The following is a 21,397-nucleotide window of genomic DNA, read 5'->3' on the forward strand; positions in this document are numbered from 1 at the left end:
TTTAGAAATTTATTTTTATAAAACTTTTTTCGCATCATTTTTGGTCAAAAACATTTTGACAAAACATTTTGAAAAATTCTTTTTTTTTATTTTATCTTTTCGTGCATGTTTCTCATAAAATTAGGGCATTTAGATAAGGTTTTTAGAAAGAAAAAAATTTAATAAAATTTTCTGTCAAAATGTCAACTTTTCATGTCATTTTTTGTGATAAACTAAAAAGATTGACAAACAATTTTGTAAAATAATTTCTCAAAATTCTAACTCTTTCTGCATGTTTCTCACAAAATTTGGGCATTTTATCTTTTAAAATTATGGCATTTAGAAAACATTTTAAGAAATTTTCTTTCATAAATTTTTTTGTCAAAAGGTTAACTTTTTATGTCATTTTTGGTCAAAAACTAAAAAACAATTATAGAAATGTTTGTAAAATTATTTCTCAAAATTGTATCTTTTCCTCCATGTTTCTCACAACATTAGGGCACTTAGAGACCATTTTTAGAAAATTTATTTTATATGTGTTCTGTCAAAATGTTAACTTCTCATGTCATTTTTGGACAAAGACTAAAAAGATTTGAAGAAAATGTTGGTAAAATAATTTTTCAAAATGTTGTCTTTTCCTGCAAGTTTCTTATTAAATTAAGGCATTTAGAGAACATTTTTTAAAATTTGTTTTAATAAAATTTTCTGTCAAAATGTGAGCTTTTTGTTTAATTTCGGTCAAAAACGAAAAAAGTTTGATGAACATTTTTGTAAAATTATTTTTCAAAATGTCATCTTTTCCTGCATGTTTCTCATAAAATTAGGGCATATAGAGAACATTTTTAGAAATTTATTTTTATAAAATGTTTTTCTCTCTGTTTGTATTAAATCTTTTGTCAAAATATGGACTTTTCGTGTCTTATTTGTCAAAAACTAAAAAAATGATGAATATCTTTGTAAAATAATTTTTCAAAATTGTATAATTTCCTGCATGTTTCTCATAAAATTAGGGCATTTAGAGAACATTTTTGGGGGATTTTTTTTTTGCTCTAACTTAGCATGTAATTTTGGTGAGAGGGTGAAAATTAACTACATATCCAAACCAATTAGACTTGAAGTCATGTTCTGAGTCAATTAAATTACTGGAATAGTCTATTGTTTCCCTTGTATTTTTCAGCCTTGTTATTATATTGATGGAAATTAAAATAGAAGAAAAACACAAATCTTCATTAAGTAAAAACATGTATTTCAAAGCCTGTGTAAGGGCAAAATACAAATATTAATGTTCAATATAAAACATGTCTTTGTACAGATGCAGTGGTAAACTCACAGCAGTCATGTCTGTATGACAGACACTTAGGAATGTTTTACCCCAAGGAGGGAAAAATATTTATAACATGCTGTACTGGACTGTAACATTTTAACACAGAATATGTCGTAAAACATGCTGCCAAGTTCTTCTGAAGAGATTGACTTGATGAAGTACACTGACAGTACACAATGTTTGAGTCTAATATGCTGTACTTTTTTCTTCAATCTGATCTGACCATAACAAACAGTTATGGTGTTATACCTCGATGACAGTAATAGAGTGACACTGCAGGAATCACTCTACAAGATGCTGAAATGCCTTTGAGCAGACATGGCGTGTAACCGTCAAAGGAGAGACTACCGAGAAACAAGCTGGTTCAGTATGAGAACAACAAGCAGGAAAGTTTAAAAGTCTGCACTCTTGGCAAAAACATGATGTTCAAATGTAATTCCACTTCTGATGTAATTAAAGCGACTGGTACTTAAGTGATGATGTGATGCTGCAGACAGTCAAGTCTGGTGAGCGATCTGAGTGATTTTCTTCAGCATTTCCTCCGACTCCAGCTGCTCCAGAGTCAACAGAGACAGACCCAGCTGGTCCTCCTGAAGACAGAGACAAACAGAGAGGAGCTGTCAGAGCTGTGAAAGTGACAGTTAAATACGAGGAACTTGGACACAGAAAATGGAAGATGCCACTAGTACAGGCGTGTGAAAGTTGTATTTCCAGTCTTTCCTCTAAATGTCTTTCAAAATAAAAATGACTGTGTACATAAACATCTGAAGATACTTTAAATCATCTTCTAAATATTATGAATTAGCAGCAGGCTAATTTAGATTTTACAATTAACAAGATGTATGAATATATTTCAAAGATTGTAATACAAATTATAAAAAGACCACAGATGAGTAAACTGAACAATTAGTGTTGATACTGATACCTGTCTGAAAGGCTGAGCCATTTGACGCAGGAAGTGTTTGGAGAGCTGCACAGTCTCGTCTATGGTGAGGTTCAGGCTGCCGTCGCTGATGTGTTCCTGAATCCAGCGAGGAAGCTTCCCACGCTTGTCAGCCCGAGCGTAACGCTGAGGAGAACAAAGGTTGGAGATTCAGCGATTTTTAAACTGAGGGAAATGAATCATTAGCTCCAACTACACTGCCATGCACATACTGTATATGCGCCAATGCATCCCGACCAGAGAAGCTCACACACCTTGTCAGCAAAAACCATGAGTCCGTAGTCCGTCTTCCCTCTGAGAGCTCGACCAACACACTGAGCTGCGTGACGCATGGCATCAAAGGTGAGGAAGTCGTTTTCTCTGATCTGAAACTGGTCCCGGAGATACTCCAGACGAGCCTTAGCAAGAATTACGAATATTATCAACACAGATAAAGGAGAACCAAGATCCATTAAGTAATGTTCCTGATCACAGACACTGTATTCTGCCATGATAATCCTATATAAATTGCTATGTAAAAAGGGATACTCTGGAGTGAGTTGCTCTGACGACATTGTAAAACACATGACCAACATATGATTTGTAAAGGGCTGATTAGGTCAGGGTGACATAAAAGTAAGTTGGAGGAATGAGGAATGTTTGATTCCTTTAGCTTCCTTTAGCTTCATGGCAGCCAATTCCATATAATGTAGTAACAAATACAAATTCATTTTCAGATACAGTGCCGTTCCTGACCTTCAGGATGCGGCTTTGTGTGTAAACATAAGGGACTCCGAACATGATGACCGCCCGACCAAAATGATGCACTGAATAGAAAAAAGACAAAATGTGGTTAATATTTTATAAAACTTAAAAAAATTAGACTTAAATGTGTTTAATAGAATGTTAAATGTTTTAGTTTCCTTTAAAGTTTGTGTAATGCCATAAGAGCATCAGCATCCTGATCACTCACCAAAATCTATTCCTTCAGACACTTTTCCTCTGGCAACAGACAGGAGGATTGCCCCTCTTCCATTTTCACAAGCCTGCAGATCAATAATTTTAAATGTTAAGGCAGGGAACTGTTCCTTAACACAGAAGTTCCTCTAAATTTCCCAGAGGCAGTTGAGAAATAGGAAAATGGACTGAAGACATCGTTTGGAGTAGAGGTGAAACTACAATGACTGAGAAACTAGACAGAACTGTTGTAGATCTAGGAATGTTGGTGACTGTGTATTTACTGTACGTGATATTTTTTGTGTATTTTAAAAAGTCAAAAATTACCTGCTGGTATTTCTCCAGCGCCATGCTTGTCTCTGCAGCATCCGGAGTCTCAATGAAGATCAGCTTGTTTCTCTGGATATTCTCAAGAATGCCCTGGAAATAATGGTGTTTCTACTAGTCAATATTTATTATTATCTTTACGAGAGAGCCAACAAAAGGAGACAACATAGTGTGAGGGTTGTACGAGTTCAAACACTGACCTGTTCGTACCATGATGCCACGATGTTCTCCATATAAATGTAGCTTGTGAAAAATGCCACAATCCCATCAGGGACGATGGCAGACATCTCAAGCAGTAGATTTCCATAGTTCCGAATTACAGCTAAACCAGAAAGGGATAAAAGTGACCTTTTTTTGTCAAATTTAAATGTAAATCAATGGTGTGAATTTTATTACATACCAATGTCTTCTCTGGTCTCAAACTTTGAGCTTAGAGTGACCTGGTCGTTTCCTCTGCCAACAATCTACAGAAGACAAACAATGAAAGAGCCAGGAGTAAGACCGATTTTGTTCAATTTCAATAACAATTCACTATAGGCGGCTCTCTTTTTTTTAACTTGTTACACACCAGAGGGCAGAGGCAGGTTCGGGCCAGGGTCATGGTGAAGGACGCCATGGTAACTGGGCGAAAGTCCAGGATTCTGGGGTAAATGTCCAGAGGTGAGAGAGTCTGAGGACAAACAAAAAATATGACATATTTGACTTCCAAATCAATTCCATTGTTATGTGTCAGGGAAGAAGAAGGAGATTTGTAATCATAAGGTTTGGTCACAGTCATACTGGTAAAAAACAAAAAGTTACCTGGTAACTGCATGAAGGAAAAATGTTTTTTTTCCGAGCCTAACTGAGGACAAGACTAAAATGTGATGAATAAGCACAAAGGTAAAAGTAGAGTGTGTTGTTTAACTTACACCTGAAGTGATGACGACTGACTGAAACCTCTGAAACACAGGCTTGATGGCAATAGAAGGATCCATGCAACTGAGAAGAGAAAAGATGAGGAGAAACTGTAAGCACAGATAAAAATCACAGTTTATTCTGATCACCATTAATAAAAATCTATAAAATCTATAAATATTACATAAGGATTCTTCAGGCATGAACTTTCAATGATGCAATACATGTCATGTCAGATCTTGAGTTTCTCTAGTGCCTAACATTCTGACAACCAACATTATCACTGTGAAAATTGTCAATGTAATAATGAGATTCCATCTGACCTGAAATGTAGCACAGGGTTTGCTATAGTTGGAGTTCTGTCCTCAAAAGGTTCAATAATTATAGTAAAACCTTAAGACACAAAGAAAAAAAACACAGATGTCAATTTGACTTTTTATGTATGAAAAGAAAAGACCCAAAACTCAATAACCAAAAAAAATAACAGCAGTTTAATCATTAGAAACACAAGACTTTTTGGTGAAGAGCTGCTGATGATTATCATCATATAGATTAGAAATAAGAAAACATTGTCTGTACCTTGGCTGTAAGTGCTGACCAGAGTAGCAAAGTTAGAGATGAGAGTAACAGCTGAGAAGTCTGCTATGTCAGCAATCTCCAGAGTTCGCAGCAATGACTGTAACCGTTCTGCACAAAACCTACAGAGAACAGAGAATTTCTCCTAAATTGAAAGTTAAACACAGTCCTGAGCTCCACTGTTGACTTCTGTTGGACTGATTAAACCAAACATTCACCGCAATCAACACTAACCTCAGAGGCTTGCGATCAATGCAGACTTTTTCAAAGATGTCTTTAAGGAACTGCGGGGCGCTCTCCTGAACCACATGTTGGACCCTGAGGCGGGATTTTAGATATTCCAGGAAACGCTTCAAGAAGCCAACAAAGTGTTCAGCTGTTCGAATGGAACCAGGAACTGCCTCTAAAGAACGCAGAATCAGAGTAATGAATGTAACAGAAATTTGTACAAAAACATCAGTTTTTGATGCCTGATGCTGGGGATGGCTGCACCTCGAAGAATTTCATCTGGTAAGACCGGGTTTGCCAGGTAGACATCTGTCTCCCTGGCTACATTGGCCTCCTTCAGCCCCTCCACCAGTCGTCTGTACTCCTCTTTGAGCTTAGCAGCATCCGACTCTTTAATGCTATCAAGAGAAAAAAATACAGATAAAATTACATACGAGTTTATATATAATCAGCGATAAAATATTTTATTTTAAAGAAATATTGTACTCTGGTCAACAGTCTCAGTTGTGCAGATTTCTGAGAGTCTCTTACTTGTGTATGGTGTTTTGGAGTGTGTCTACATTGTTCTGGCATCTGTCCAGTGTCCGTCTAGTGATATTCACACTCATGGAGTCAATACATACATTGTCTAAAAAGAGAAGTTAAAATAACTACAAAATTCCTCATCAAAAGCGTTTTTCCCATGATACCAGAGATCAGATAATTGTATTTTCTTGGCTCATTCACTCAGTACGGTTTCTTACCAATATTATGGGCTTCATCAAAGACCACTACAGAGTTCTTAGCAAGCTCTTTGGACACAAGGTCAGCAATCTTTGGGTCCAGCAGATAGTGATAGCTGTACACCACTATGTTAGCATGAAGAATCTAAAAAAGATAAATATAACAGTGTGTTTTGAAGTTAAAACAGACAATAATTGCATGTTTTCAGCCTTGCCAAACATGAATCCTTCCAGTGGTATAACATACTGAGTAGCGAGCCAGGTAGTAAGGACACCAGCCTTTCCTTTTGCCAAAGTCCTTGAGGTCGTCAAGGTTGTAGATACCAGCAGGCAGAGGCACCTGTCGTCCGACTGCATCAAATTCCTAAAAAAAGAAGAAAGAAACAACAGGGGGGGAAAAAGTTTATCTTCAGATGGGAGTCTGATGAGTTACAGGTTTTTAATAGCAATGAGAGACCTTAATCCTATTACAACAGAGGAAAAGTTGTGGACAAAAAATATGAGCAACTTTGCGAGAACAGAATTCACATGTCACTTCTTACCTCATAGAAAGAACAGAGAGGTAAGTTGGGGTCTGTGTGGCGCTGTGAACGAATGTACGATGCTGTCAGACTGTGGCACTTCCCATCGACTTCTTTTCCAAAGCGCAGAGCGCTCACCTGGATATAAGAATGAGGTTAAAGGTACAAACAGGTCAGGAAAAGTATTTGATGAGAACAGGGAAAAGCCAAACAATCATGACTATACAACAAAAACAAGACAAGCTTTAGAAGTTAATTACATCAACAGTGTATTTAAACTGCTAATAGACTTTTTGTACCTCAGGGTGAATACAAAGATTTTTTCGAGAGGAAAGAGCCAGAGCCAAGAAGTTGTTACGTTCCCCAGTTTCCTTAGCATAATATTCCATCAGCTTCCTCAGCTCCTCCACAACCTAATTATAGGAATCAGATAATATCTCAAGTAAGTCAAATGGTTGTTTTACCTACATCGATTGCTGTTAGAGATTACCACGGACTCACTTTCTCAATTTCAGGGACTGTTCTTGAGCAATATATTAATTTGGTCACTTCCAAAGGAAAGGCCTGAAAATGAGAGAACTTTACAAATAAGGCTTTTTATGCATCACTTGCTGGCAGAAAATCAGAGATGTAGACAACAAAGCAGCACCAAAAAAAATCATAGACGGATGGACATGAAGATTAACTCACACTTTGGTAGGCAACAATGAGAGAGAGCAAAGAAATGGTCTTTCCTGTTCCTGATGGCATCTCCAAGACTCCATGACCCTGGAGAAAAAGCATGTCATGACATGTTTAACAAAAATCACTGAATCCCTAACCTGTTCTTTACTCAGAGTGTGCATCATTTGACCACATCAACAGCTGCTGGGTGAAAGTCGGTCAGTATTGTTTATTAGGTCTGTCTATTTAGTTAGAAATGGTGTGTACAGCTGCTCAGAATAAAATGGTTCCTTGGTGCAACTTGATGGATCCCAGGATCTCCCAAATATCAATGGCTTTATGCAGATGTACTGAAATGTTTTACCTTTGCATCCAATGTCCTCTTCAACTCCAGCATATAGGAATACTGCTCAGGATAGATGTAGTCGTACGGAAAATACACCAACAGACCTTCAATGTTGAGCCTGGAATAAAAAGTAATCTTTTAACAGTCATCACAGAATGCCCTAAACTTTACCTTCAGTATTCTTTTATTTCCATTAAAGACATACCCCACAACCCTGATAGTTGCCCACATACAGATGATGACTATGTATTAGACTAAAAGACAGGCTGTCCAACACTTGTTTTGATTTTCCAACGAATGATGTAGATTAAAAAATGGAGCGTAGAAAAAGTAAAAGCAGACAGGAGGACTTTGGATTAAAATTTAATAGTGTTCATTATTTCCTTCGTATAAACCAGAAACCCTTGCACAGAGCAAAATAAAAACTATTCGTCGTGTGTATGGATTACACCTCCGCAAATCTTACTCAGTATGAAATTGGATTACTGACATTTATCCTGCACATATCGATTTGTTTCGCGTTACTTCAGCGATGAAAAGCTATCGCTTTTTTACTGCAGCTGTGTAAGAAGCTACGCTAGTATAAGAAGCTAAGCTAACGTAGATGCTAGTACAGCTCCATGTGACAATACACAAAACGTCCAAACTCAAACGAGTACATTTTATGACAGCTACTTTAAATTAAACAGCTCTACCAGGTGTAGGTGTAAAACCCAGATGTAATGCTCATTTAAATGTCTTTAAAAGTCGATAGATGGTTATAGACAAAGATAGACAAAGCCATAAACTGTGTCCATGTAAACACTCACTTCATTTTGAATAACTGTGTGGCAGCAGTTCCTCCTCTTTAACAGTCTCAGTACATTATATAAACTCGTCAAAAACTTTGTTTAATGTTCAAACAAAACACAACAGAGAAAACATGGAATACACTGCAACTCGTTCTTCTTCGATGGCTCTACTTCTTCTTCGACGGCTCTACTTCTTCTTCGATGGCTCTACTTCTTCTTCGTCATCGTAAATATGTTGAGCCTAATACTTTGGTGCACCACTGCCACCAATTGGTATGGAGTGCAATGAACAACGTTAGTCGACGCCGCCAAAGGCAGAAATGTAAACCAAAACATATTACCACATCCGGATGTCAATCGTATTTCTTATGAATCAACAATACTACCGTTTATTATTATTATTATTATTATTATTATTATTATTATTATTATTATTATTATTATTATTATACCTCGCTCGCTCTTATGTTATCGTTATTGTGGCTGTTCTATGGTATGGCCACAAGTGGGCAGTAACACGACTCTGTATGGATGTGTAAGAGCGCTGACATTCATGCGGACAGGATCTAAGAAAATCAAAACCTAAAACTTTCCTAAAAACATAAATAACCTTTAAAACCCGTTGGCACGCCACTATTTTATCTGATATAAACATAAGCTCTATGATAATTAAATAATGATAACGATGATGGTTAAATGATTAAATGATTTACGTCTACGTCTTTCGCATCTTTAGCATACTTTAACTTTAAATGTTCTCACAATGGTTGAACCAGAGTTCACGTAGTGCATGAATGTAAACGTATACTCATGAGAACTCACTCAGGACGTTTGACACCATCTATAGGTGGACAGAACAGAGTTAGAGCTGTAGGTGTTTTCCGGAAATCCCCGCTGTTTTCCCTGATTTCAGCCCATCAGTCCAGGGTGGGAATGGATATGTGCATCTTTGTGAGGCCTTAGTGTTGCTCACAGAGCCATGTCAGGAATGACAATTAATTCAGTGTGCTTTGGTATTTACTGTAGAACGTCATTTGGTATTTAGCTACTTTTTTTTTTCAATAATTTGTGTCCAAAACCACAATTTTATTACTTGTGTATAGCATTACTATTGGGGCCATGTTGGCAATGTGGAACTGTATTAGTGTCCTGTCCATCATCACTAAAACGTTTTTATCCAAAGTGTCTCACTTTCAGCTGCTTGCAAAAACAAATCAATAAAAATTCTATAAGCAATTTTCTCCTAAGAACACAGGGTAGCTGTGGATTAATGAAACTAAATTTTCAAAACCCGGTAGAAAAGGTAGACAGATGTTCCAGACAGATGTTCCACAGATGGTCGCTTAAGCTAAACATTTGTATTGACTTTGATGTAGGTACTATGATATATATATAATTATAGATCTGTGGACATACACAGGTTGTACCAAAGATTTAAATGAACGTTGGAATTATTGGATAGTGTCTATCATTGTTCAAAATGCTGCTACATTCTAATCATATCAAAATAAAATTGCTGTTAAAACTTAATTTAAAGTAGCTACTGAACCAACTGTGCAATAATTTAAAAAAAGAAACTTGGACTAATTTAAATTACAATGCCTCTTTACAATTTTACAAGTGAATAACTACAAATGAATACATTTACTTTTATTGCATTTATTTAAGAAATATTTATTTTTGATAAATACATACATTAGAGCATACATGAAATGTGATTAGTAGGCTACTGTGATAATGCAGACAGTGAATGTTTAACAGGCAAAAAGAAACATCAGTGAAGAATGTTATCAATGGACTAACATCTTAAAATGATGAACACAGTAGCGCTTGCTCTGCAATTTAATCATTCATTTGTTGGCTTTGGAAATATTGTTGTCCTCGGCTGCTGTTCCCAAAACTGTAAGAGCTTATACCTGAAGGTTTAAAATAGAAGGATATTAAAAGAAAAACTATTTTCTTCACATTCAACATTATCCTGCTTTGAAAGACAACAATTCATTTTTATCATTGAAACTTTTGTTCAAAGAGTGAAATGTATAGCAGCCTGACTTACAGCACAATCAGTTTATTCACCTTAGAATAACAAACATATAGTGTATTCTGATGCAAAAATGCAAACAATAGTTTCCATCATAAACAAGCAAGTCCTGCTTTTGCTGAATATTCACTGCTGTTTCGAAGACTTCTCCACCACAGAGGCCTTTGGATCTGACCTTTCAGTTAAAGAGCAAGACAGTGTGTGCACAGACAGAAGCTGACGTCGTGCACAGAGAGAAGTGGAGAGTGTGCACGTGAAGAAGCCTGAATTTCTTGTTTGTTGTTTTCCTGCCGTTCAGTCATTTTATATTATAATATATGCTCTCAGACCCCAGGCTGCTGCCTGGGCTGTTGTCATGTCTGCCAGTAAACGTACCAGCACTTCCACAATATTATCCACATTCCTCTCAGCTCTGAGTCTCTCATTACCTTTGAACTCTGCCATTGTGCTTTTTTTTTCTGAAGACCTTTTTTCTCCACCCTACATGTTCCATCGCTTGTCACTCCACCACATCTACACGATGTTTCTCATCATATATTAAGCCAAGTATAAAAATATCTGTGTATCACATCAACATTCTCATTCACAGCTTGTACCGTTCCATGATACCAAGCACATCCTCTAGGATGGATGGACCCAGATCCAGGTTAAGTCCCATCATAGATTCTGAGCGTGACACACTGGACGGTGTGGTGAGATCAGCAGAATGAAAGGTAGCGTAGGGAGAATCACTGCGGTCACTCCGCAGGTCCTCGTTGCTCAGGCCAATGTCAGAGTCCAAACTCAGGCCTCGGGGCACCTCCAGGGGCCCGCAGGTTTCGGACATGGAGTCCTCAGAGGAAACCTCTGAGAATGAACCGTTGGATGGGACGAGCCTGTGAAGACCAGGGGAGATTGAGATGTCACCGTAGGACTCTGATCCCAAATGGCCCGACAAACCGTTTTCACTAAGCAACAGAGCAGATAGCTGTTGGTTCTGATTTTTTTCTTTGTGACTGTGGCAATCAGCCTGTTTTGATCTCCTCTCTGCAGCCCGCTGGTGACGCTGATGGTGGTTTTGCTGAGGAGGCAAACAGGGCGCAGACGGATCATCCAGGTGGAGACGTGGGGGTTTGGGTGGTGCCTGTTCATGGGCAATGAACACGGGCATGGAGATGGTGTTCTTAAGCAGGCCTGTGGAGGGCTGCTCATAATGGTAACCATTGTAGGAGTAATTGTGTGGGTCTTGTTTTGCAGGGTTGCCCTCGTTGTTCTGACACGTCACCACACTGTGTGAGCGTGAATGGCTGTTTTGTGTCTGGCCCGAGGACGGCAACATGTCCATCTTCCCCTGAAGAAAATCCACATCTCCAAACATGTCTCCTTCCCCCTCAGGTCCCACATGGGCACTGTGACGGACCTCGCCCAGCGGGGGGCTGATCATGTCGCCTGACAGAATGTCACGGAGCCTTAACTTCTTTCCTTTCTTGGGATTTGTAGGTTTAAGGTAAATTGGAGTTTTTGCTGGCATTTTAATTCCAGTAGGACAAACTGACTTGAAATTTCACTAAAAGGAAAATCAGTTAAAAAGCTCAACCTAGAGGGACAATATCTGTACTCTCCCCCCTTCAAACTGAATGGTCTGTTTTATTTCCTTAGATGAATATTAGAGTCAGGGGTGGTACCTCACATGTACATGTGACTCGGGTTGGGGGTAGAGAGAAAAACTTTGACCTCAGATCAGCTCCCTGTGTCTTTTTCTCATACACAGAACAGCCATATCCAAGCAAACATGGGGCCTCCTCGGAGTCTGCAACTGGGCTGATGAAAGGATGACGAGTTTGATCCTTCAGTCTGATTTCACCAGAATTCTCAAGAAAGTGATGTCAAAACTCTGGAAGAAAAATACAAAGACAATCAATAGATGTTAAAGAAAGGAAGGAAAAGCATGGGGATGAAAGGGGCAAAGGTGAAGGGAGGAGGAAGAAGCTCCGTGAGAGCGGAGTAAAGGCAGGATGAGATTTACAACCTTCATTTCAGTGAGCCAAAACTTACAAGTTGGAAAGCCACCAAGAATTTTGAGTGTTTGCTTGGAGGGGTCTGACTGAAGCCACAACTGTGTGAAAAAGTGACCTGTGGCTGAAGAGGCAGCTCTTAAACTGACTCAGTAACTGATTCAGTCCAGAAATATTGGCCTCGCATTCCCAAAGAGCACACTGCATAGTTGGTGGAGACACAAATTACTGCACAGAAATTGTGGGTTCAGAAAGGTTTTTGGTCCTCGCAGCTTTGTGTCAGCCTGTTATCACTGAAACAATCTCTGAAGACTCTTTTACAAGTCAAACACTGTGAATTATGGGATAAGACAGAGGCCACACCACGCCTAAGGCCTCTGGAATCTTGTGATCACATCACTAAAAATCTGCCTTTGGAATTTTTGCTTTAGACATGTGAGGGGACCACCCTTTTATCTCCAGGGTCCGAGCTTCTGTTACAAAATGTGGTTTTTGACCAATATTAATGACAAAAGAAATTCCTGTCTTTGAAGGTGACAACCAGTTAGAACAGACCAAAACCGACAGATATTTTTACAAAGTTTAAACTTCATCAATAAAACATTTCAATATAACATCAATAACATTTGCAGCCTTTGAAATCAACAGGACAGAAAGTCCTCGGTTCAATCCCCAGAGGAAACCCATGCTTGACTGTGAATCCTCCTCCTGTAAGTTGCTGTTAAATGCCTAAATGTAAGTGAATGATGCTCAGATTAGTACTAGGGCTTGAAGTTTGGCAAATCAAGTACATTTGGTGTAACGCTGTACTGTATGCCTATTTGTTTAACACACTCCATTTTCTCCATTATGTAAGTCTATGTAACGAATCAGCCCCTTTTAAAAAAAAAAACTTAAGATGACCTCACAGGCTGACGTCAAACAGATGAGACACTCACCAAAAATGGCATCCTGAGTTTGTACTTGACTGACACTGTGTCTGCAGCAAAACTTGTCTTGAGTGGAGCTTTTCAGCATCAGTTAATATTCCGTACAGTGTGTATCACAGACATTCCTGACCTGACTAATGACAATGACATCAGCAGAAATAGCCAAAGCCAGAATGGACTCTTTTCTGTCACAGCACCAACAAGACGGCATCTGGACCCAAACTGTGAAGGTTCACACAGGGTTCATATTTGATGAGGCGTCACTGAGATGACCGAGTGAAGCAGAGGGAAGAAAAGTATTTATTATCTACTATTCTGAGGCTAACACAGAAGATTTAGTTAATGTAAATCACGATGATGCGCAAAATGTTCTCATCAAATTTGAAAAGTTTAAGAGAAAAAAAACTGGGTGAAAAAAAGTAAACATTTGAACTAAGGAGCAATTTGTTTGATTTGAAAATAATTTAACAGAAAATAAATAAAGTCAGAAGTCTACATTTAATTAAATAGTCACAGTCTGTTACCATAATAAAGACATTTTATTTTTCATTTGTTGTTATGAAACATCAGTTTAAATGTCAATGATTGGACTGAGGATTTTGGAGTATTTTAATGAAAATTTTCTAAATCCAGGACATCTGAGATAGTAAAAGCCTTGTTGTTGTTACTAACTTGTTTCTAATTTTGGTGTAACATCTTCACTGAAATACAATACTGTCAAGCAGCTAAGACTCATTAGTGCATACATGTCAAACTCAAGGCCCAGGGGTTCAACCTGACCTGGGATAAAAGAGCCAACACCGGTCCATTTTCTGCAGGAGTCCATTATGAGCTCCTCAGGCAAAATTACATTTTGAAAATATTTATGACTTCACAACAGAGCTGAAGTTCAGAGGATGGCAAGGTTTAGTGCAGTCCCTCAAAACTAACATTAACTCGGTAAAAATGTGGCTATCAACTAACAGATAATAGAAAACTGAGGTCCAGTCAGCATATCACATGCAGCCGCTACAGGAGTGTTAATGATGAGTTGGTCCACAGACGCATTTCTGCTCAAAGGTGTCGTTTGTTAGATTTCTTAATTAAACTATGGAAAAATGTAGTTACTTCTTACGGGTAAGAAACCCTTCTAGTAGAATAAATATTGTTAATAATAATTATGTTACCTCGTCCTTGTTTATGCAGTCTTGCTAATATATTCATTTTAAAAGGAAATTATCTATTTATTCTGAACAAAGTCGTGTTTTGCAGAAGTCATCAAAGCGAGTTACAACACACAACTGGAACAGTCAGTCGGAACTGGTTCATGAGGGAGGAGCCGGCGGCCTGACACTTTAAAGACTCATTTCTCAGTAATGACTTACTGTCTTTGACTGAGAGCAAAAGAGTGGGCGAAGTGAAGACTTGCCTGTCAGCTGCTCTTCTGAAAAAGCAGTTTTTTCCAAAACAGATACACTGGACTATAAATCTGTGCCTGTCAAGGTCTCCCTGTCAACCACCACCTTCACAAACAGCTATATTTAAAAAACTACAATCATTGGTGTATAATTTACCTCACATTTATCTAAATGAATATGTAACGTACAGGTGGGTTAATTAACTTTACCAGGTTAATTCAAAGTCCCTTTGAATCCTAAGATGATGTCTTATAATGTTTTAGACATAATCTTGAACCCTGGGGAGGTTTCATGGAGATACTGGTTTAAAAAAAAAGTATAAACTTTTTCAACATAAAAGAATGATAAAAATTTGTTTTTAGTTTATTTATTCTCTTATCTGCTGCAGTGCTCTGTGTTCCCTCTGATAGCTTTGTTTTGACATGTCTGACACTCCCACACTACAGACAGGAAGTGATCCATTTTATGGCAGACTGATGCAGATATAGATCTTATATAAGTGAAAACCACAAAATGGCTATCACATGATTATCTTTTTCTAATTTGAATCATATGCAGAGAAAAAATAAAAGCATATGGGGTTTTTACACATGTCTGACACTGTCAAAATGACCTACGTAACTTCACTCTTGAATCAGTGAACACCATTCAAAGTGAGTAGTTGACAGCCTACGTAACTTCACTCTTGAATCAGTGTTTTTTGTTTTTTGTTTTTTGGTATATACAGCTTTCCGCTGTGTTCCAAAGCTAAGATTTGGGACACTGCTCATGATGCAATCAGTCAGAACTGAGGTTGATCTGACATCTGTTTCTGCTCTCAGGCTCCATTTGGTGACTGTTTCCACTAAGGTGGAGCAGTGAGCCATCACTGACTCTTCTTCTGTGACAAACACCATCACACCTCAACACAAGTATTTTCCCCATTACCATTGCATTCTCCTGGTTTGTGAGTAAAAGCGCAGAGCAGACACGTTAATGGATGGAAAACCAACTTTTGGTGGTTTCTGCTGTAATCCATTTATTTAAACTATAAAATAGAGTTGTTTCACTCTTTTTCCATCTGTCCTGTGGCTCAGACACTTTCAGAAAATAAATGTGATGTTTATAAAAGTTAATATACCAATACAAAGATATAAATTCAACATACAAATACATACTACTTTTAATGGCTGATTGTCTCAATCTCAGATTCTCGAGGGAGTGGAAAACAAATACTGTAAAAAAATGTTAACATGCTAAAAGTTCGCCATACCATGTTGGACACAGTATTTCCAGATTATGTTCATTTCATATTATCTCAGACTAAACATTGTCAGCTAAGAGTAAAAGTGCACATTTCTATGTGGTGAGGTGATTTGCAGCTGCAGTGGTGAGTCATCTGTCATGGAGTTCTTCACTCAATAAAATTAAGAACAGCAGGAGAATGTGACCGAAAATCTGAAAACAAAAAGTGATCAAGGCCTGCTGCTAAAGCTCAGTGATAAGGAAACTCAAAACTACAAGAGTAATGCCCCCCTCCTCCTCTGTTATGTAACTACAGCTGTAGAAGAACAATCATTAATAAAGAAAATGTCATATTTATTGTGTGCTTTTTTTTTTTACATTAGATTACTTTTCATTATTGGGAAAGTAAATTCCCACCTACCCCTTTAAAGTAGTGCATGCAGTAATTTGAAGGACTGTAGAAAATGATTGTATTGTGTGATTAAATTATTGACATACAGAACAGTAGTTTGGACACATTGACCAGTAGCAAAAAGAGCCAGTAGGAGGCAACAATGTAACTAAGAGGATACTGTTAAAACATTAAGAATAATAAAGGAGGTGGGAGGTAACACTGTTAGCTAGATTAAGTTACTGACTTTTTTTAAATGAATAAAAACCTACTAATTACCCACTTTTAAATAATTTGTGAGGCAATGACATTGTTGTTGGGTTTTTGGGTGTCCACATAGGCTGAAATTTAATTTTTTTGCTCAATGAACAGCTGAGCATGACTGCAGCATGACAGCCACCTTGTGAGTATAGCTGGCCATAATAATAGACCCTTGACTCAGACAGGTCTGTCACAAGAAAAAAAAATTGAAATAAATTTTAGTCTCAATTTAAAACATTTGATATTGAATAAAAAATTAATCTCTGGGTTAATCTACAGTTGATATTGAATAAAAAATTAATCTCTGTGTTAATCTATTTAAATGTCCACGTGAGCTGTGCATAAACAAAACATGTCAGGAGCAGCTTCTTCTGAAGCTTAGATGACACCAAAGACCAGATAGTGTGTCAGATATGACTGAAGGATTGAAACTGATTGGATTTGGGAAATCAGTCACCCAGTGCATTTATCATCTTCAGGGACAAATAGTTGGTTTCCACACTATACTTATACTATGTTACTTATAGTATTTTTTGCAGAGTTGAAGGGGTTTATGTATGTAAACATTAAGGGAACAGTGGGCCTACTTCTACTTTAAAATATTAAGTTCCATAAATGTTGTGCCTAAATTGAAACTTTCCTAGAACACATTCATACTGTGCAGCTAAAGGCATTTCTTATTAAACGTCAGTGAAAGCAGCAGGCCACCAGATCCCCACTGAGGGTGGTGACCTCCTGTCTTTGGCAACAGAGAGAAGCTAATTGATGGCTCAGTGGGTTAGACAGCACTGACAGTGTATATATGAGTCACTAAACTAAATGTAGAAAAAGTAAGTGAAACATAAGCTTGAATTTTCTCATATTAAAGAGAAATCATGTTGGATAAGTAGGGTCACATATGTCAAAAAGAAAAGATTGTGAAGGAAAAATAGTGTATTGAAAAAAAACATGTAGACAAACTTTAGTTATTTTAACTACAGTATGTGTTTTTTGGCTAATGCTAATTATCCAAAAACTTGTGTTTTAGGTAAACATTCCCTATTTTTGTTGTATTTTATACAATTTAACTTGATCTTTTTTTTAGCTGCATTACTATTTGACTATAAGACCTCATGACATTTCTAAATAAATAAAATAAAATAAATAATACAGCATGATTGTTGGAAATTATCGTCTCAATATTACAGGTGTAGCAGTTGTACCTGTGGGTTTTTTCCGCCACAAAATCCCTTTAAAAAGGTTGTGACACCATTTGTTTCCTACATGAAAACAATGCACGTTGACTTCTTGTATACATGTGACACCATTTGTTTCCTACATGAAAACACTGCACGTTGACTTCTTCACAACATGTAACACAGGTCAATAACATGGCCTTTTGTTGTTGCCACCATGGAAAACCGTTTCTATTCAACCGGTTGACACAGGGCTGAGTACTGACTGACCACTGACCACTGACCGACCACAGTTAAATCCGCTTCGATGTAAAGTAAAGGCTTAAAGAGATAAGACTTGAAAAAACTTTACCTGCAGTACGAAGGGCTGTCACCAGTGACTGGCGGTGATAAATAATAACCTCGGTGCTGTGTTAAAATCCGGCGGCAGACACAGTGCTCAGCAGTGGGTCAGTAAACCTCTTAGCGCGGGCTATTACCGTCCGTGACCATAGAGTCTCAAAATTAGAGTAGCATATCGTCAGCTGCCGCTGCTGCTTCCAACCGTGGGGAGGCGTCAACTCCACAGTGACGCGTGGCTTCCGGAGATTTTCAAAATAAACTACTACTACGCCTTCAAGTTACTATACAAAATTAACTAATAGCTTTACCATCGTGTACATTTTGTAATTAGTTGTAATTAAGCATTGTCTATGGCGAGTTAAATGTATGTGAAATAATGTGGTTGCCACTAAATAAAAAGGCAAAGCTAATAAAATGGTTGTTTAATTTGTAATATTAAAAGTGACAATTACCTAACGTCTGAAAAACACCAGAGGCTTTCGGATTGTTTGGGGAGTGTTAAAGTGGTAAACAAGTTTTAATTGATTTACAACAAAATAGTTGGAGCAGTTCTGACCTAATTCTACAGCCTCACCTTCACAACAGCAAAGCATTGTCTATTATATAGTCTGTGCTTGGGCCTCAACTGCAGAACTGACGGTCTACTGACAGCTGAATGATCCAGTAGGAGCCCCATGACAGTCAACATCACTGATCATCATAACAACCATAACATCAGCACTGTCTACATTTATTTAAATTATTTATAATAGCTGAGTGCAGCAAAAGCAAAGGCTTCTAAAGTTTAATACTTTATACTGTTGATGTAAAACATGGTCAGAGCTGTGATTTATCTATTGGTCTATTGGTATTTGGTTTGTGTCACAACAGCAAGTGAAAGTGTTTAGTCAGAGACATATGACCACCTGTCTGCTCTGTAGCTCCACACTACTGAGCAAACCCAGTAAATACAAACCTTAACTTACTTATCTTATATTATCTTATAAGATGCAATCCTGATACAGGATACGTAACATTATTACGAGTGGTTGTGGAAATATTTTTGACTGACAACGTAGGAACAGATTTATCTAAAACAATAAACATTAAATCAACTCACTCGGCCTTTAGAACGGGGAACACAGTCGTTGCCATCTACAGCTTCAGCCTTTGTATAAAAATTCATTTGTGGTACAGAGCTGCAGAAAAGTGCTGTGCAAACACTGTTTTTTATTGGTGTGCTGGTTGTCACTGCCACAGTGCGTGGGTCAAAACCAAAATTTTCTTTGTTTTCTCCACACAGGAAAGACAATTTGCATTCAGTGGCCCAATTAAACATTTTAACTGCTGTCTGGCTGGGCATGAAGTTTTTATATTTTCTAAACATTTGTGTGTGTTGTCTGGGGACAATTACTGAGAGGTAAACAGGACTTAACAAAAGTACAAAGCAGATGTTTACTTTTAGTGGGACAGACTGCAGACACTCCTGCAGGAAGGCTGTGAATCTGCATTTCTGTCTGAAAAAAAATTCTCCCCTGATGAAGCAAATATCTCAGTCGACTGAACGTGAGCGGGACAAAAGTCATATTTGTGAGAAAAATACAGAAGCAAAGTAAAATAAAATTTACACTGAGACATTCATCTTGTTGGTATTTATCAGGTCACCGCAGGTCAACTATAATAAATAGGGGATTTTTTTTTTCTCAAGATAAAAATATATGTTTCAGACGTAAAGACACCGCTTTTTTATCTGCAACACTCTTTACTCTGTGAGCATATGAAGTCCACAGGAATGTGTAAACTGATAAGAACAGAGTTACACCAATGAGCCAACCAGAGAGGTGGTTACATCACACAGTGGCGGCTAACGAGTACTCTGTCTCACACACACACACACACACACACTCAGAAAGATATGACATCAGCTTGTTTAATCAAGATGGAATCAGAGGTAGATGAGGTGATCCACATAGGGGGCAAAGAGAGGGAGGGAGAGAGAGAGAGAGACTCCAACAAGCCTCTGTGGCCCAGGCTCCACACCCCCAGGTGTCACCGCCCCCTGCTGAGACCCCGCAGAGATTGACATTCCTGCCGCTGCTCTGAGACATATTGGAGGTTTTTAAACTGTGTACACTGTGTTACAGGTTAACCCAAAGCAAAGATTTGCATCCAAATCATGGAATGTGAAGTCAGTCAGAGCTACTGGAAAAATTAGGAAAAGAAACTGTGAAGTTTCATGCTGCAATAGTGACTCAAAAAAAAAATCTATGCCAAGAACACTTAACCAGGTGAATAAAAATGAAGGGGTTAAGATTCTGTGGAACAATGTAGAATGACAACCACGGCAAAAGAGAAACATGGTGATCCCAAAAGGAAAGTGTGGTAGAGAAAACCTGCCACTTAAAATAATAAAAAAAACTTTTCTTGGTACATTTTTAATAGCAATGTCAAAATCTGACAGTACCGTCATTGCCTAAATAATTTTCCATTTAATTACGTTAAGTACAAATGACACACAAAAGAGTCACCTGAACTTCACAGCGTGTGCCTTTAAATCTGTCCTAATATTGTCCTTCAGACCGATGTCAGCAGACGGGATGTCTGTCCTCTTTTGTTATGCAACAGGCTCACTCAGCCAGGTGGAATTAGTTTGTCCCCATGACACTTGTAGTCGAACAGATTTCACAATAAAAGAGTCAAGAGGTTGACTCACTTCCAGTCCTCTTCCCAAAAAGGTTTATTCACTCGCTGATTAGAACCTTGTGTCAAATTTACTCTCCGCTCCTAAATTGTTCCTTATGTAACGTACAATTTCCTATCTCTAAAGGCACGTTTCACTGAGCATGACATCATCGAATAATGTACATTATTGGTGCTGAGACAGTACTGTTGTGTTGTTCATTATAGTGAATATGTTCTGCTTGTTCCAAAACACAATAAACAGAATGAAATACTTTAAAGTTGACTAAGGACTTATTTTATATTCATCTGTTGTTAAAATATGTTTGTAATAAAGAACTCACCAATGAGTCAAACATGAGTTTCTGTCTCTGTGGTTTTCCCTCAATGCTCATTTTAAAGTCATTTTCAGTCAAGTTTTGTGACATTTTTTCTCATCCTATCTGTGTCTTTATCTGAAGTGGCGCTCTGAAGCCACTCAGGATAAACCGTGCAGTCGTTGTTGTCAATAATCACATAGAACTGTTTGACCTCAATAGTCCTGACCTACATGAACCGTCATCCAGCCCACAGTGGTTGCTCTTGACCATGAGGTCATATTTCCATTGGCTAGCAGAGAAAGTCATGCATGCTGTACAACTTAGGCATTATGTGACCTCACAGCCAGGAATTCTGGGAATCCGCCAGTAAATGACCATCCATGTGTTTTCCATTTAGTTAGCTGTTAGTGAA

General features: G+C 37.9%; 2 protein-coding genes across 2 annotated transcripts; both read right to left on the reverse strand.

The window, feature by feature from the left end:
• Nucleotides 1-1,510: 1,510 nt before the first annotated feature.
• ercc2 (excision repair cross-complementation group 2) lies at nt 1,511-8,463 on the reverse strand. Its single transcript, XM_008308903.3, has 23 exons — nt 8,272-8,463; nt 7,481-7,580; nt 7,144-7,221; nt 6,955-7,017; nt 6,753-6,866; nt 6,475-6,591; nt 6,180-6,296; nt 5,954-6,077; nt 5,742-5,838; nt 5,475-5,608; nt 5,217-5,385; nt 4,986-5,104; nt 4,730-4,799; nt 4,421-4,490; nt 4,078-4,179; nt 3,910-3,973; nt 3,710-3,831; nt 3,510-3,602; nt 3,199-3,271; nt 2,982-3,052; nt 2,501-2,644; nt 2,229-2,372; nt 1,511-1,893 (listed from the first exon to the last, which is right to left on the reverse strand). The coding sequence occupies exons 1-23, from the start codon at nt 8,274-8,276 to the stop codon at nt 1,801-1,803; spliced, it is 2,283 nt and encodes a 760-aa protein (XP_008307125.1). The 5' UTR covers nt 8,277-8,463; the 3' UTR covers nt 1,511-1,800.
• Nucleotides 8,464-9,892: 1,429 nt separating this feature from the next.
• Nucleotides 9,893-18,229, reverse strand: LOC103377915 (cdc42 effector protein 3). The gene is made up of 2 exons (XM_008308902.3): nt 18,018-18,229; nt 9,893-12,167 (listed from the first exon to the last, which is right to left on the reverse strand). The coding sequence occupies exon 2, from the start codon at nt 11,802-11,804 to the stop codon at nt 10,878-10,880; it is 927 nt and encodes a 308-aa protein (XP_008307124.1). The 5' UTR covers nt 11,805-12,167; nt 18,018-18,229; the 3' UTR covers nt 9,893-10,877.
• Nucleotides 18,230-21,397: the final 3,168 nt, after the last annotated feature.

This window comes from Cynoglossus semilaevis, chromosome 4 (genome assembly GCF_000523025.1).
Source record: "Cynoglossus semilaevis isolate Cse_v1.0 chromosome 4, Cse_v1.0, whole genome shotgun sequence".
NCBI lineage: Eukaryota > Metazoa > Chordata > Actinopteri > Pleuronectiformes > Cynoglossidae > Cynoglossus > Cynoglossus semilaevis.

Coding starts and splice junctions, on each gene's coding strand:
- ercc2 (XM_008308903.3), bottom strand. Junction 5,839..5,953: donor TGATGAAGCCCATAATATTG/GTAAGAAACCGT, acceptor TTCTCTTTTTAG/ACAATGTATGTATTGACTCC. Junction 4,180..4,420: donor CAGTCGTCATCACTTCAGGT/GTAAGTTAAACA, acceptor GTTTGTCCTCAG/ACTCTCTCACCTCTGGACAT.
- LOC103377915 (XM_008308902.3), bottom strand. CDS start 11,804: ATGCCAGCAAAAACTCCAATTTACCTTAAACCTACAAATCCCAAGAAA.